The following is an 18,362-nucleotide window of genomic DNA, read 5'->3' on the forward strand; positions in this document are numbered from 1 at the left end:
CATTCTTCCCTCCCTCTAGAGTTTTCTCCCTCTTATTGTGGCAGGAGATTTTAAAGGATGGGAGAAGACAAGAGCAAGGGGAGTTTCTAGAGCTCCCTCTGAACTCCTTTGGGATTCACCTGAGATGGAATCTGAATGATATAGGATGCGTCCTCTCCAAGGATTTAGCTTACAATCATGGCTCTGATAATGGAATCCTTTTTTATACAGAAAAACTATGCTCTTACAGGGGGATAAAGGAAGAAGACAAACTTCCCTTGTTGTTAAAATTTAAAACATTAGTTTGTATGTAAGGTTGTGGGGAATAATAGATTAAAGAGAACCAAAACAAAAAATATGTTATTCCACAGAGTAAGGCAACATTAATGGACCACAAATTGTGTCTCTGCTCAAAATAATGAAATATTGACTTGACATTCCCTTCTTTGTATTGTTAGTAATTCTGCCAAATAATAATCCCTCCAGGAAAACAAAATCATATGTACAAGGGTGGCACTAAAGCATGTTTTATAATCGTAGCTAAGAATAAACTGAATAAGAAATAATCCATGCTGATAGCACTGGAAGAAATATTCTAATGAGTTTTTCTAAAAATCTGTAACTAGGGATTTTAGAGTGAGCTAAAGGCTGAAGTACACAATAGAACCTCAACAAGATACATTTAAGCCTTTGCTTGAATGACATTTTTATCTAGGAGCTATTCGTGACTTATTGGCTTAAAAATTTTTAAACTCATGATATTATCAAGTTAGATCTGGAAAGAGCCTTGTTTTTGTTCAGTCATTTCAGTCACGCCTGACTCTTTGTGACCCCATTTGGGTTTTCTTGGCAAAGATACCGGAGTGGTTGGCCATTTTCTTCTCCAGCTCATTTTACAGATGTGGAAACTGAGACAAACAAGACAAAGTGAAATCACCCAGATGGAAAGATACCTTAAAGGGCATATGACCTTAGTGGGCAACTTCCTTATTTTACAGATGATATAAATAAGGCTCAGAAAAGGAAAATGACTTTGTCCAAAGTCATATGGCTAGCAAGTGGCTAGTCCTGGGACTCAGATCCTCAGGCACCGAATCCCTTTCAGTTATCCCATTAAGTTGTTAACTGGGACTTTTTTGTCAGGATTTCCCCTCCAAAGTGTTAAAGACTACCTACACTGATGGGAGCCTATTTCCAGCCTAAGAAATCTGCCAATAATAAGACAAACACCCTTTGAAGGAAATATAGTGTAGAGGAAAGGTACAGTATATGAGGGAGTAAAAAACATCAATTTATAGTAAGAGGTGCACTGGAGAAAAAAACTAGATTTAAACTCAATGTATCTGGACAAATCTCTTAACCTCACCTGTAAGTGAAGTAATTTGAGGCTGATTTCTTAAATCCCCAATTCTAAGTCTATAACTTGGGTTCAAATTTCAAACTATGTGACTGGGCGAACCACTTAAAAACACTCTAGACATCAGTCTGTTCTTCCTTACAACAAGAGGGCTGATGACATATCAAGTCTCTTCTGGTTCTAAATCCTATAATCTAATAGCTAAAAAGTAAACTATAAGCTGGGGCAGCTAGGTGGTACAGTAAATACAATGGAAGAACTGAATAAAAATCTGGCTGGACCCTGGACAAGTCACATTATCCTGTCTGCCTCAGTTTCCTCATCTGTAAAATGAGCTGGAGAAGGAAATAGCGAACCATTCTGGCATTTTTGCCAAAAAGACCCCAAATGATGTCAAGAAGTTAGGTACACTCAAACAACAACAAACTAGAACCTAGAAAATTGGGGTTCTAGTAATTTAACCATTTGGATAACTTTAATGTGCCCTTTCAATCCTCTGGGACTTAATGTCTTCACCTATAAAACAAAGCAGTTAGATTAGGTGACCTTCTAACTCACTAATTCTAGGATTCCATGAGTTAAGATCGGGTGCTGGGTAGTGAACAAAAAGGGTCTATAAATTGTGACACACTAATTATAGGCTCTGACTTCATTCCAAAATTAAAGAATAAATGATTTTGGAGTTTATCTATTGTTCTGTATTAAAATTCTCAAGAATGGAGATTGCATCTGATGCATCTTCTGTCTCCTCCTTCCTTTAACCCTTTAAAGCACCTAGCATAGTGCTGATCAGAGGAGAAACATCATAAATGCCTGTGGAATGACTGAGTGATCTATGCTTCTTCCTCATATTCAACACATCCTCTGTAATTCATGAAGTTAACAGACTGAATTAGGCTTTTCCCAACAAAGACTCAGTGTCACCTCTGAACTCCAGGAATAGAGTGCTGGATCAGAGTCTGGAAGTCTAGGGGCTCAAAGACCAACTCAAACACTTAGCAGCTATGTGACCATGAGCAAATCACTTAATTTTTCCAAGATTCCATTTATTTATCTAGAAAATGAGGCTCAAATTAAATAATGGATATTAAAGTATTTCTCTAAATTTAAAGTGCAATTGAAATGCTAATTTTTGCAGAAGGAGTATTCTTAGGATTTTTTCAGGGTGGGGGGGTATTAGATTCTTTCCCCAAAGATTACCTGGCACAGCAGCTGGTGTGGAATCTGTAAAAATATAGGAATGGAAACTCCAGAGCCTTGAAGAGATCACCTGAGGGACAAAGCAATGCAAATTGTAAAACACTGGCAACAAATAAACAAGAAGGAAAACAAAGAAGGGGAAGGGAAAGAAGGATGGAAGGAGGGAAAAGGAATGAGGGAATAATGAGAGAAAGACAGAGGGAGGGAGCGAAGGAGGGAAGAAAGAAATGAAGAGGGAGAAGAAAGAAAGAAAGGAAGGAAGGAGGGGAGAAAGGAAGGGAAGAAAGAAGAAAAGAAGGCAGGGAAGGAGAAAGGAAAGAGAGAGAAGAGGGAGGAAGAGAAGGGAGGGAAAGAACAAGGCAAATAGGTAGATGAATGAGTGAGTGAACAAATAAATGGATAGATGAATAAATATATAATTAAATGAATAGATAGAAAAATAGATGAATGAACAAATAAATAACAGTAGATAAATTAATAATTAGATAAATTAATAAAAATAGATAAATAATTAATAAACTTGCTCTGAAGCTATCAGTAAAACACTATTGACCAGTCATTGGTCCTTTTATTATGTTTATTATATCTACTGGTTTAATTGATGATTATCTACTACAGAATGGAGAGAGGGGAGGACAAAGGGAGAGAAGAAGAGAAAGAGAGCAAGAGAATGAGAGAGGGAGGGAGAGAAAGATAGAAAGAGAGGAAGAGAGAGAAAGAGAGCAGAGGAGGGAGAGGAGAAGAAGAGGAGAAAATAGAAGAGAGAAGAGAACATTTTTAAAAGAGCTTTTTATGAGGTGAATGGAGTTGACTTTTCAGTGAGGAATAAATTCCACAGGCATCCTTCAAAGTCTTCACATTTAACCAAGAGTGCAAAGAAGGAATAAGTTACAGGCAAACAGTGTGTGTTCATTTTACTTCAAGGTCCAAAGGCTACATTTATTTCTACTGAAGTAAGTTCATTCTTTTAGTTCTACTTAGTGGAATAGGAAATACTCACACGTATTGGCTGTGTCCCTCTATGGAATTTGAACTCGGTCACAGACAATAAGTCAAGAGGTTTTAAAAAATGTTTTAAGCCCTTCCAAATATGTACAGAGAAAAAGAACTGAGTATTTCCTTCCAAATCTGGAATTTTTCTGTCTCTGAAGGGTCTTGCCTTCAGACCTTCAGTCCTCAGAAAATCTGAGTCTCTCATTGATGGATGGATATATTTTCTGAATAATCATAAAGTGTTGCTTCCTAAGTAAAATTCACAAGAACAAGTTTGCAAGTGTTCCACTGATAAATCTGGATTAGATATTTGTTGTAATGTGTACACAGTAATCCTTTAACAACCTGATCAAACCTGTAAATGCATCTGTCTTGTTTTAGTTCGTTTGTAAAACAGTATAAATCACAGCTAAGTTCACTGATATTCTTAGTGATGTTTAGGGCTCAGGAAACAGAACAAAAAAATTAAGGCAATTTCTTAAGAATAAAGAACCGTAGAATTTCTGAGTTGGAAGAGTTATTGGCAGCCATCTAACAAAAGTCACATTGGAGAAAAGAATCCCTACTATAACACATGCAATACATGCGACGTAGCCAGCCTTGGTTTGAAAATAGTGAAGATGAGCCCCTTACATTCCAAAAGGGCAGTCCACTACACTTTGGGAGAGTCCTAATTGTTAGTATTTCCATATATAAAACCTAATTTGTCTTTTTGCAACCCCCACTCATTGGTCCCAGTTCTGCTCTGAGACCAAATGAATTCAGACCCTCTTCCAAATGACTTCCTTTCAATACTTGAAGACAACTATAATGGTTTTTTTTTTTTGGTCTTTTTGTTCCTAGGCTAATGATATGAGCATTTACACACATGTGATACTGGTGCTTTCTCAAGCACTCACAACTGTTCTTGGACCGTTTTAAGGTAGTTAAAATACTAGTAATTATCCTAATTCTGGAAAATGACATTTATAAATAATAATATAAAAATATCTTGTTTTTCCATTACCCAAATTTCTGTCTCTATCCCCTTTCCTCCTCTCCTAAATAGCCATCCTTTGTGACAAAAAAAAAACACTTTATAGAAAAATAGAGGGGAGTGGGAAGTAGAGGAAAAATCAGCAAAACCAATCAATATGTCAACAAAAAAATTTGGAAAAAAAAATGCAATGTCTCATACTTGCAGGACCTCCCATCTTTGCAAAGGAGTAAGAAAAAATATTTTCTCCTATCTCTTCTTTGGAGCCATTCTTGTTCTTTGTAATTCTGTAACATTCACTTGGGGATGCAAAGTAGTGCAGTAGATAGATTACTAAGCCTGGAGTCAAGAATCCTCATCTTCCTGAGTTCAAATCCAGCCTCAGATATTTATTAACTTTGAGACTCTGGGCAAGTCACTTACCCCTATTTGCCTCAGTTTCCTCATCTGTAAAATGAGCTGTAGAAATGGCAAAGCACTCCAACATATTTGCCAAGAAAACCCCAAATGGGGTCATTCACTTTTGATTACATTTTGGTATCTGTTCATTGTATTTACAGTGATAGTCATTATATATCTTTTTCTTCACTTTCCTTACTTCATTCTATATTGGTTCATGTAAGTCTTTCCAGGTTATTCTGCATTCATCATATCCATTGCCTCTCACAGCCTTCATGGACATTTTGTTTAGACATTCAATCAAGTGATTTGTGATTGATAGGATCTATGACTTCAGTAGCATAAGCTACTTATACTTAAGAACTTAAGTTGTTAACACTGAACAAATATAGCATCTATTGGCCAGCTTTCTAATGATGTCCCTTGTGGAACTTATCTCATAGGTCTGTGGATGACAAATACATACAAAGTCTGCCACTGGACAGGTATCAGCTGAGGCTCACCTGGCTTAGCAAGTCTAGTCAGGATTATATTTCTCTGGCTTTTGAAAACTTAAGTAATTTCATTGTGAGGTAACAGAATAGAGTTTTTAATTGGTGTAACTCTTCAAATAGATTGATAATAATATCCCTATCTAGATTTTAAGATATTCTGTTATTAGTCATTTCAACTACATCATGGAGATACATGAAAAAAATCAATCAACTGATAAAACTCAAGTGGTATTATAATTGTTGTAGAAATTTTAAATGTTATATTAAATAAAAAATAAAGTATCAAAATTAATTTAAGAAACAATATCATATATTAACTCTTCCAAAAGAAAATATATATACCTAATGGCATGAAATAGTACCTTTAGACAATATAGAAAATGGTATGAAAATATGATCAGGAAGTAATTTTTAGAAATAAGAAAACAGGAAAAACTTTAAAATTACAAATATAAGAATTCCTTATAGAAAACTAGGCATTCAAAAGATATGACTACTAGTCCTGGCCTCTGCATGAGTTTATTCATTTTTAGTATGGGAATAATATCATTTTATTTGTTTCACATGACTTTTGGGAGGATTTCTGGTATTTATCCTCATTTCCACTCAATTCTACTCATTGCTATTAACTATATTCCTTGGCAAATGCAAAAACTTTCTTACTCCTAGATTTCTCCATCCATCTAATCAATCCTAAATATCCATGTTAAATTACCACTCTACTTCTAAATTATTCAACAGATTATGCTACCAAATAAAATCCAAACACATTTTTCTCCTAGAACTCAAGACTTTCCTAGTATACGAGGTGTACCTTCCAAATCCCATTCACTTATTGTTTCCCAAGATGAACACTATAACTATTACCCACATAGTCTGATCATTGTTTAGACAAATGTATAACATGATTTCCTGGCTTTGCACCTTTTCCCAATCTGATGTTTCTACCTGGAATAACTTCCTGTCTTCCAATCTTTGTCTTTTTATAAAAATCTATTTTATTTTTAATTTATAAGATAAAATAAGAATTCCCATAATGTAGTATAATTTTTAAAAAGACTGCACACAAAACTGAAATTTTATTATATACAACTTACATTTACATATATAATAATTTTTTTTCTTCTCTCCCCACCTAAGAGAGGGCTACCATTAAACACAAGTTTGTATGTGTGTATATGTGTAAAATTATTCTAAATATGCTTCTATTTATCAGTTCTTTCTCTCAATACAGATAGCCTCTTTTTTCATGTGCCCTTTGTATTTAATTTGGTTATTTACAATTTAGTTACTCAAAGTCATTCTTAAAACAATATTGTTGCTACTATATGCAATGTTCTCTTGGTTCTGCTCATTTCTCTTTTCATTATTTGTTGCAAATCTTTCCATTTTTTTCTAAGATTGAGTTCATCATTTCTCATAACAGTAAATTGGGGAATGATTCAACAAGTTGTAGAATATAATTTTGATGGAATAAATACTACTATTTTTGTCTCTCAAAATTTCATTAATTCCTTCAGGCTTTGATTAAATAAATACACCTTCTACACAATGGTTTCTTTGATTCCCTTTTAAGTGTCCTGTTTTATCACCAAGTTCTTCCCATCTAGATAGAGAAGGGAGAGTTGGAAGCCCACTGGGAAAGAGAGCTACATCCTCTGCAGCCATGATTTTTATTCACTTTCCCAACTTTAGGTGCGAGGCCCAAGCCCAGATGAACAGTATCAGATCCCACTGAGGATGTGAGAGACTGAGAAGTCTCCTTATCCTTGTATGTGCAGTTTCTACTTTTCTCTCATTCCAAAACTGTTTTCATGACTCTTGAACCATGACTGGCCCTTCCAGTGAGTTGGACTAAATGACCTGTGAAGTGGTTTTAACTCTATGAGTCTGCGATTGAACTCCATGATCCATAGAACTGCCCCTCTGTGAAAGATCTTTAAGGAAGATAAATGGCCTAAATTGGAAGTTGGCATCTGTATAAGTTTACTCATCTATAAAATGGGAGCACTGCCACCTGCCTTACCTATTTCACATGTCTTCTGAGAGAATTTCCTTTCATTTCAGATTATACATGGTAAAAGGGAACAGAAAAAGTATAAATAAATTAAATCCAAAGGTGATTTTAAAAAAAATTAATCACAAAAAATTCCTCCCTGCTCTAATGCCAACAAATTACAAAATGAACTAGTTTAGCTTTTAGCTAAACTTGGAAGGAAATGCTCAAGGACAGTAAACTGTCCAGAGGGTGGGCTGAGAAGGGGTGAAGAACCCAGCAGAGATCTGGCTTCATAAGCAAGTAAGAATGGACAAAAATCTAACCACTTCCTGTTTTCCTGGGTCAGGAAGTTCCACATTGTTTTGAATTGGCTTGGGTTTGTACTCAGTTTCACACTAAAAAAACTTCTTCACCTTCCCTATGGCTTCCCTTGCCTTTCTTCTTACAGTTAAACATTCAAAAGCATCAAACAAATCAACCTCAAAGGCAGGAGCCAAAATATCTCTGAACTGCAAGCACCCTGGAGGATAGTTGAAAATAGTGCTCTCCAAACATGTTAGGGTCCCAATGTAAAGTGCTATCCCTTCTTTCAGAAAAAAAAATTTGCTCAGAAAAGCACAGGCTTAGTGAAGCTGTATCCCTCCTTCAAAATAATTATTCAGATCAATTCTGATGGACGTGGCCCTCTTCAACAATGAGATGAACCAAATCAGCTCCAATAGAGCAGTAATGAACTGAATTGGCTACACTCAGGGAAAGAACTCTGGGAGATGACTATGAACCGTTACAGAGAATTCCCAATCCCTCTATTTTTGTCCGCCTGCATTTTTGATTTCCTTCACAGGCTAAATGTACACTATTTCAAAGTCCGATTCTTTTTGTACAGCAAAACAACTGTTTGGACATGTATACATAATATTGTATTTAACTTATACTTTAACGTATTTAACATGTATTGTCCAACCTGCCATCTGGGGTGGGGGGAAGGAGGGGAAAATTAGAACAAAAGGATTTGCAATTGTCAATGCTGAAAAATTACCCATGCATATATCTGGTAAATAAAAAGGTATAATAAAAAAATTGCTCAGAAAGGCACAGACTAGCATCATGATGTAGAGGTGTACATCACTGTAGTAAGGATTGTTTGATTTAACAATTTACATGAATTTTTTTTGGCAGTCAACGTACTGTATTACGCTGAAGACGTGGATGTATTGACTGAGCACCTGCAGGACTGTCCAAGGCTGATCAGCAAGGGAGATCACCTTTATTTTGTGAGAGCTATAGCTACAGATCAGCAGGATGGAGCATGCTGGGGCCACATACAAGCTGGTGACCAAGCTGTGAGGTACTTTCTCTCCACCCAGTGCCCAGCTGTAATTTCAGCATCAGGAACAGAAAATGCACAGCAGTTACCCCTAAGTAAATAATGAGCATTGTCTTAATGAGCTCTAAAGCACTGGTCACAACAAATAACAGTGTAATTTCTGCTCCGATGCTACTCCAATTCTCAACCACTGTGGGCATTCCACAGTCCAGGAAAAGGATCATATTGCTGTAAGCTGTTTCCCAATGCCATCATCAGCCCAATGTTTTGCTTGTAGCCAAGAAACCAACAACACGGATCAGCTGTAGAGCCAGAAAAAGCCAGATAGTCCAATACTTGAGGATTTTACAGATAAGGAAATGGGGATCCAATAAGGCTGTGACACACATCAAGTCCCATAGGCATTTAGCGGTAGAACCAAATCTCCAGTCCAGGACTTGGAATCACAACTCCGCCCTGGTATAGGATATCTATCCACAAAGAAATACGTAAAGGTACATCAGGAAATTTGTATTGTAACTTTACCTGTGGGATGAGATGCAAAGGCCAACAAAACCATGCTAAAAAACAAACAAACAAAGTGTTACATATAAATTCAGTAAATGAATGAAATTTTAACCCACTTTATGAGGCAGCAAAGTTTTCCTCAAAGCAAATTCTCCAAGGCAACAAATTTTTATTAACCATATATTACATTCCATGGCTTAGCACAGCAATTAGCCCATAATATGACTTTATTAATTGCTTTTTAACTTGCCTTGACATATCATCATTTTGCCTAAACATACTTTATCTTCTTCCCATTTACTGAAAGAGATGAAAAAAATTAAACAATCTTATTTTGAAGTGCAAATTCAATTACCACAGGCCCTAAATCTTGAGTTCTACTCCTTATTCCTAAGTTTCCTGGCTGGGTTCAGTGCTTTTTTTTTCTCAGTTCCTCTTAATAAAATACCCAAATAACTCGTCATCGATACACTATGATGCTGTAACCAAGAAACCAACATCACAATGACCATTACTGCTGAACTATAGAACAGGAAGAAGAGAAGTAGTCTAATCCCAGTGTTAAAAATCTAAACATAGGCAGTCCCCAATTTACTGGTGTCATGTTTCAATTTTTTAAATTATGAACTTGACCGTCAATAAGCATAAACAATTCCATGCACAAAGAAAATTTTTTAAAATGAACACATGAAGCCACAAATATTTTTATTCTGGATAGCTCGGTTTTTATTTTATTTTTCTGAAAATTTCTGTTAAAGTTCCTTATTTAAAACTTGGAATACACTATTTCAGAGAAACAATTTTATATGGAGTAGTTAATTAACCAAACCTGCCTACAAAAAAATATAATTAACTACATTTTTAATCATCCTAGCCTGAGTTCTAGGTCCTGGCTTCAGAAGGCCAATAGGTGAAGGAAATTCTCATCATCATAAGTAGTTATTTGGCTTATAGAATGGTTTTCCCTTCAATGTTTAGTCAGAAAGGTAAATTATGAGCATGGATTACTTTATAAAATGAAGCAGCCATTATCAATCATGACTCAAAGGAACTGGAACACTGGACAAGTAAAACATGGACAGCACGTTCCCAGCACCTTCCCCAATGCCTCAGAAACCATTAAAAATAATATGGATTGAACCGAACCAAAGGTGTGAAAAGTCCCAAGTACAAATTTCTCTTCTTGGAGGTGGGGGCAGGGAAAGAGGGGATCACATCTGGCTAGGGTATCCCATGGAGGCAGAGGCAACATGAAGGTACTATTTCTACCAAGTTAGATGAAGAAAAGGCAAAATTAAAGGGGAGGGACAGTGATACACTACATCATACCAGCCCAACTTTGCCTTACAGCTTTTGAGACACAGGAGATAAGGTCAATGGGGATATTTATAATGCTATTATTCTCATTGTAGGGGTAGTTGGAGAAAAGAAGGCAAGAAAGGAGAAAAAAAATACACTTTAAGGAGTAAGTAGCCCTAGAAACTAGCATTATTGAGCCAGAAGCCCAGAGTCAAGAGAAAGAGCTTGATGAGAGAGCTAGTTCTCTAGCCACCACTGGAATTTTATGAGAACTAAATTTATGGTTATTCTAGTCATTGCTGGCATGTACATTCTTGGCAGAAATCTCTCTGAAGTCTATAATTTGAAATTATACACAACACTACAGCCATGGAATGATAGGATTAAATAATGTGTTAATTTGGAAAAAAGAACACACCAGAATATGGAACCCATTTCTTCTCTGCAAAATAAACAATAAACTCTCTCTATGCTAATACCCAATAAATCTTCCTTCAGATATAGCCAAGTCTTTTTGTCATACCCAAAAGAAAATTCCTATGTTTCCTTTGGGGCTTTAAAACACCACCATTTCAAAGAAACCTCATCTATAAAATAAAGGGTTTGGGCTGGATAGTCATTAAGCTCTAAAATTCTCTGATTCTGAGTCCCTGGAAAATTATTCTCCCATTTAAACAGTTATAGACTGAGTGAGGCCAGAAGTGTCCTGCAAAAACCCAGACTAAGTATTAGTCTGAAAATAACCAGAACACTAGAATTTCCTGTGCTCATTATTAACTGTCAATTAATTAAAAGTTCCTAAAACCAAGATCAAGCTTTTTTTTTTAATTTTGTTTTATTTTGTTTTAGGTAGGAGGCAGATTTATGATTTCACTGATTTGGGAAACTCTTTAAGGATAAAAATCCCTCCATCAATGTAAATATATACCTTATAATCCAAGAGAATTGCTTAAAACATTAAGACTTACCCTTAGCCATATAGGTAATACGAATCAAAGTCAGGTCTTCCTGGCTCCAAGGCCAGACCATCGGCCAGTACTCTATGCTGCTTCCCCACATTATTCCCCATATAACATAACTGTGAATCCAAGGGGAAAAAAGGCCAAAACAACTCCCTTCTCATAGTTATATACTAACTTCTTGCTGTATGCACACTCTACTCTTCTTTCTTCCCTTCACTCCATCTTCTCTACATCTTTTTTATGTCCCTAACAATTGATCACCACTCACTTGTCATAAGTAGCTAGTTCAGAATCATTAAACAGAAAGATTCAAGGAATAAATACTCCCTCAAAAGGGGGGGGGGGAAATCACTGGACTACAATTTCAGAAATTTCTCACCACTTGTCTCCTGCTAAAAAAAAAAAAAACTGGGAACTCAAACCAACTTCTCTGCCTTGGCAAGCATTGCCTTGAGTTGGCAACGCAGAAGCACAGATGACCCATAAATCCAAGCATAATGGAAAGCTCTGGATGTTCATTCCTTCGGTGCTTTCAATGCCAGCAAGAAGCCAAACAGTACCCCCAGTATTGATTCACACATTTTCATCACTTGTGCCGAAAGAAAAGATTTGGGAATAGGATTTTGGCTTGAGCTGGCTGACCCCTTAGTCTTAGCCAGGAAGCTACAAGGATCAGGCTCACAGGCAATAAATATATACAAGATAAAATAAAGGAATGGGTAGGAAGTGGGAAGAGAACACAGGGAAATTAGCTACAGATTTAAAAAAGCTTTAAATCTTCACTCTTCCACATCCCTCATCCATTTGATGTTTGATTTGGCTAGAAGTTTTGCCTGAAGTGGTACAATGTCATGGAAGCATTTTAAAAACAAAACTTTTTAAAATCCTGAGTTTTTATAAAAAGGCTTTCACTACAACATTTGGTCAAGATGGACCAATGCAAGTCTTCTATTCTAGTCTAAGTACAGTGGAAGCTCTTATCCATGCTTGTAACAAAGCCTAATGTTTAAAAGGCATTTTTCAATATAAATATTTAATTGAGTATTAAGTTTACCACAAAATGAGAAAAACAGTTCTCTTTGGATGCAGGAAGCAAGGCTGCTCACTCCAGAAATAATGGGTGATCAAATGGGCAAAAGCTTCATCTCCAACCTGACTCTGTTATTACCTCAGTGTGATTGTAAACTCTTGGCTTCTTGTGCTGGCTCCTACAATGGACAGTGGGACTCATGATCTACAAAAAAGCCATACATCTCAACCTGTTCTCCTACTATATAGTTTTAATTTCTGTCCTGCTCCTAATTGATTAATTTCTGAACTAATCTGGTGAAAAAGGACAATGACTCAAAGTATATCCTGTTCAAAATGTGACTGGAAAATGTTTTTGAAACTGATGAATTGAAGAAAAAGAAAACAGGGCTGAATGTGGATCACAACACAGTATTTTCACCTTTTTGTTGTTGTTTTCTTGCTTTTTGTTTTCTTCCTCATTTTCTTTCCTTTTTGATTGGATTTTTTTTTGCACAGCATGATAAATGTAGAAATATGTATAGAAGAATTGCATATGTTTAACATGTATTGGATTACTTACTGTCTCAGAGAGGGGATAGGGGAAAAGGAGAAAAAATTTGGAACACAAGGTTTTGCAAGAGTGAATGTTGAAAACTATCTATGCATATATTTTGAAAATAAAAAGCTAATCTGGCCTCAGACACTTAATACTTCCTAGTTGTGTGACCCTGGGCAAGTCACTTAATCCCAATTGCCTCAGGGAAAAAAAGAGGAAATAAAAAGCTAAAAAAAGAAAAAAAAATTTTTTTCAAAAAGATAATGGGGCTAGTAATTTTACCTGAATATGTAGTTTAGGTACTGCTGGTCAATGTCACTAGATATTGGAAGGGAAGAAAAAAGGAAAAAATAATGATCAGTATTTTTGCCAATAAAAAATAGTCATACTTCTCTACTAAGACATTATTTAACGGCATATTGTTGTAAATGAGCAACAAGCAGTAATAAGAGGACTTTCAATGCAAACTAGAACCTGGATTTTTTTTTTTTTTATATCAGTGTAGTAAATTCCCAGTGAAGAAGTTCTATCCTCATCAATGCAGATTACTACATGCTCTCTGAGCACTGAGAGATTAACTAATTTAAGCAGTATCACCCAACCGATATGTTTCAGAGGTAGATGACAAGACAAAACATCCTAACTCTGGGACTGACTCTCATTACGTCACACTTCCTTTAACCTGGATTTTCAAATTTTTTGTTTGTTTCATTCAAATCGGATACACTTTCACATGAAGAAGGGGGAGAGGAGAGAGGGTGCCATGGATACTATATAAAACAGATACTGTTTTGTGTGTATATGTGGTCTTCAGAGAGTGTGCAAACCAAGTGGGAACACCAACAGTGGAGATATAGAAGCTATCTTGTGCAGGGAGAGTTTTATTTAAAAGAAAATCTGGAAGGCGCATGTTTCTTTAGGTTAATCCAGGAATAATCATCCAAGGCACCTCTCAACAAAACTGGATTCTCTCATCCAACTAAACTGCCAAAAAAGTGACTAGTTAGAATAACCCCACCACCTATACCAAAGGTTTCGCTAGATCCAGAGAATATAGCTGATAGAGGTTTCTTTTTCAGTTGTGGTCAGATACAAAATAAAAAACATGGAGAGTAATTACAGCCTCTATAAAGTAGAGGTTAAGTTCATCTGACAGCTGAAAATTATAATGCATGTGTGATAGAACTATAGATTTTCAGACAGCAAAGAAAAAAGGAGAATAACATTTGGTACCTAAATCTGTCACTCCCCCACAATTCTATGCAGTGGAGCTTTGAGTCCCCATCTTTATAGGTTTGTAGTTATTGGGATGAACTTTTGCAGTAAATCATTCTTTTTCTTTACCCTCCCCCTCAAAAATATAAAAAATAAAACAAAAAAAATTCTAAAATTTACCTTAACACACTGGATTTTTGGGCCTTGTGAAGTATTTTGTAAGACCCTGTAAATAAAATAAAACACGCCACTACTACATGTTCATTCTGATAAATAAACTAAGCTCATCATCATTGAATAGGCAAAAGGTTTGGAAGGACTCTCAAGGTCAAAGTGAGATCCAAAAGGGACGGTATGTTCTATGGCCAGACTGATGGGTACCTATCCTGTTTCTCAAGGTCTTCAAGAGAGATGTCACAATCTATGCTACCTCATTCCAGCTTATAAACTAACTCAGAGAATACTAAACAGGGAAGGTTAGTCACTCACTGATACAATGGCCAACAAAAGACGAACTTCCCTTACATGTTTGCCATGGTAAACAGAAACATACACCACCATTCAGATTCTGGACAGAGGACAACTAAATCAGAGGAGTATGTTTTCTCACAATACAATGTGTCTCAAAACATGACATAAGCAAAAAAAAAAATTAAATGGAGACCTTTATTTAACCCACTCTGGAATTTTCTGGTATGTTAATTGAAAGAAAATGACCTTGACATAAACCTCTGTGCATATTCCCAGGATTTTGAGGAAAGACTTGCCAACATTCCATAAGTTGGTCTGGGGAAGTAAATTTTAAGTCACAATATCTTAATTAAAGTTTTCCGTGAATGACAGGAAGAGGTAGTCGAGACTGATATAATTGAGGGAAAATTCCAAAGAAGCCAAAGCAATTCAGGAAAACCACCAGTGAATTTGGCCCAATATTTTGGTGTCTGGAGTCCGATCCAATACAATTCTACTTCGGTGTCTGGAATCTGATCCTTCTTTTGTCCACAGCTCCTCTGACAAGTAGGTATGTCCTAGTCTTTGATCTGACTCCTTCCTCAAAGCTGTTTCTTCCTTCTTTCCTCTTCTATTCCAAATCTTAAATACTTTCCTATTGTCAACATTTTCATTATTTTTTCCTGCATGCTTTTTAAACTTACCTACACACAATAAGTGAACGGCAGCCCAGAAATATCCAACTGGATCAAACTATGACAAATGACAAATAAACAAATTATTTTAAGCAGAAACAAATACACACCATATATTGAAGTCACATGGCAACAAGCACAGTGGTGACTACAGGATGTCTGAAATGTGCCAGAAGTAAGGGTGGCCAGGGCAGATAAATCCTTAGAGACCCTCTTCACTTTCTGTAGGGTGGTCCCTAAGGAAAATCTTTCAGGTTTCAAAACACACTTCAAAGTTAAACATTTCAGTTGTCACTCTCTCATCCTAGCTGACGAGAAGGGGGAATGGAATAAGTGCCTAATAGGTGCTAAGTAGGCACTGTAGTAAATGCAGTCGGATGGCTCCCCTGAGTCACTCTTGGGACCATATACCCAGGAAACTTTTTTAAATGCTGTTTTATATAATCTCTATGGCTCCCCTGCCTAACTTTCTCCTTCTTTACATGAAAACTTATATTATTTGAATGCCTAGGTTCTCATTTGATTTTCATAACAATCTTTGAAGTATATGCTGCTATTATTTCTGTTTTACAGTTATGGAAACTAAAGCCAACAGACACCAAGTGACTGGGGTCAAAAAGCTGGTAAATAAATGTCTGGGGCCGATTTTGAACTCTGGTCTTCCTGATTCCAGGTTCCATCATTCTAATCACTGAGCCACACAGATGCCTTTCAAAGTAGCTGGTTGAAAGGCTATCATCACTTCTCCATGAATCATAGAACAATGTGTGCTGCACAGGACTTCTTCAGTGGTTTTCTATTTCAGGGGAGTCAAACTCTAATAGAAATGAAGGATCTGCTAAACAAGATATTAGGATACCAGCAGCTACAGAATGACTTAGAAAACTACTTATTATCATTTTCTATGTTGTATTATATTTATTTTGTTAAATATTTCCCAATTACATTTTGGGAATGTACATTTGGGAATGTTTTCTCATTGGGGAACTACTCAGGATAACATACCTAAGAAGAGGCCATACAGCTACTGCTTAAAAAACTCAAAAAAAGAGGGCATCTATCACTTCTCATTGCAACCTATTTTACTTTTGGATAGCTCTAATTATAAAGAAACTTTTTTTCTGATACTAAACCTAGAATAATGCATTTGTAATTTCTATTAATTATTTCTGGTTTTATCCTTGGAATCCAAAAAGAAATCTATGTGACAGCTCTTCAAATATCTGAATATAAGCATCATGTCTACCTCCCTATGTCTTCTCTTCTCCAAGGTAAATATTCTTCAACTGACCTTTATATAACATGGGCTCAAAGCCTTTCACCATCTTCTTTGTCTTCCAAACTCTGCTGTTTTATTAATCTTAATTTAAACTTACTTAAATTAATTTAACAATCTTAAACTCTGGCGCTCATAACTGAAAACAAAAACCCCCAAGAGGTCTGATCAGGGCAAAGAACAGAGGGATTAGCACCTCTTATTTCTGGATGATTTACCTCTCAAGACCAAGATCACATTAGCTTTTTGTGGTTGCCACATCCCACGCTGACTGATCAGACACTTCACTGAAATTCTCATTTCTTCTTTAGATCAACTTTACCAACCAGGCCTCCTCTCTCTTATTCCTATGAAGTTGGGTTTTTTGAACCCCAAGTATAAACTTTACATTTATCTCCATTGAATTTAATAAAAATAACTATTTATATAGTGCCAGGAACTATGTGTAGCACTTTACAATTATTACCTTATTTGATCCAGCAACTCTGGAAGGTAGGTGCTATTATTATCCTTATTTTACAGATAAAGAAATTGAGCAAACAAAGATGAAGTGAATTGCCCAGAGTCACAGACATCGAGATTTGAACTCAGGTCTTCCTGACTTTTGATCCAGTACTCTACTCAAGGCACCCTCTTAGATTCAGTCCAGTCTTCTAGCCCATAAAAAGCTTTTTGGATCCTTCCTACCATCCATTAGCTCTCCCTCCCAGGTTTGTGTCTTTCTGAAACTTTTTTGGACGAAACTTAAGCAGTGAGCTTAACGAGCTGCTTAGGAGTCAGGGAGCCTGCAGAATTCCCCACTCCAGGAAGAGAAAACGAGAGAAAGGGGAAATAGTCTAGTTTTCAAAAAGAGTTCACTTTAGGGCTTTTACTTTATATGGGATTCGGAGAAAGGTAGAAATATGCTGCTTTCTTCTCTCAGATCAACTTCAGAGTCCTGCCCCCCACATAAATTATTGCCTCAGGCTTAATGAGGCAGAAATTTAAGGTGGTCACAATACTGCTCAAAGAGGGATTTGGGGATAACCAGTAAGTCAAGCACTATCTTATATATAAGAGGAACCATTTGATTTTATAGCTAAAGGATATATCAAAACCAATCAAAAACCACTGAGTATCAAAAAAGTCAACAGTGAGATATAGTAACTAATAAAAACAGCACACGTATACAGTAACTACCGTATACCACACCTTTTACAAATATGATCTCTTTTAATCCCGACAACTCTAGGAGATGAGTGCAATCATCCCGATTTTATAGTTGAAAAAACTGAGGCAAACAGTAGTTAAGTGACTTAACCAAGAACACATAACTATTAAGTGTGTGAGGGGAGATATGAACTCAAGTTTTTCTGGCTCCAGATCCAGCATTATATCTACTACAAATAATAACAATATTAATAATAATGATGATGATGACTAACATGTGTATAGCACTGAGTATATAACAGTGCTTTGTAAATTATAATTTCATTTGATCCTCAGAACAACCCAATGTGATGGATGCTATTATGATTCCCATTTTTCAGATGAGGAAACTGAGGCAAACAGAGATGAAATGATTTGTCCCGGTTCATGCAGCTAGTAACTTGGAGGCTAGATTTGAACTCAGATTTTCCGCCTCCTCATTGGAAAAGGAAATGGCGAACCATTCCAGTTTCTTTGCC

The 18,362-nt window shown here is 36.2% G+C and overlaps 1 protein-coding gene across 2 annotated transcripts in view; it reads right to left on the reverse strand.

The window, feature by feature from the left end:
• Window positions 1-18,362, reverse strand: part of TMEM241 (transmembrane protein 241) — a 159,328-nt gene that overhangs the window by 82,835 nt on the left and 58,131 nt on the right. For both annotated transcript variants that reach the window (XM_074276586.1, XM_074276582.1), the window contains 5 exons: window positions 15,429-15,477; window positions 14,455-14,500; window positions 13,342-13,377; window positions 9,250-9,284; window positions 2,537-2,606 (listed from right to left, as the gene is read on the reverse strand). In XM_074276586.1, the coding sequence (XP_074132687.1) occupies window positions 2,537-2,606; window positions 9,250-9,284; window positions 13,342-13,377; window positions 14,455-14,500; window positions 15,429-15,477 (236 nt within the window). The remainder of the gene's footprint in view (window positions 1-2,536; window positions 2,607-9,249; window positions 9,285-13,341; window positions 13,378-14,454; window positions 14,501-15,428; window positions 15,478-18,362) is intronic.

This window comes from Sminthopsis crassicaudata, chromosome 1 (genome assembly GCF_048593235.1).
Source record: "Sminthopsis crassicaudata isolate SCR6 chromosome 1, ASM4859323v1, whole genome shotgun sequence".
Classification (NCBI taxonomy): domain Eukaryota; kingdom Metazoa; phylum Chordata; class Mammalia; order Dasyuromorphia; family Dasyuridae; genus Sminthopsis; species Sminthopsis crassicaudata.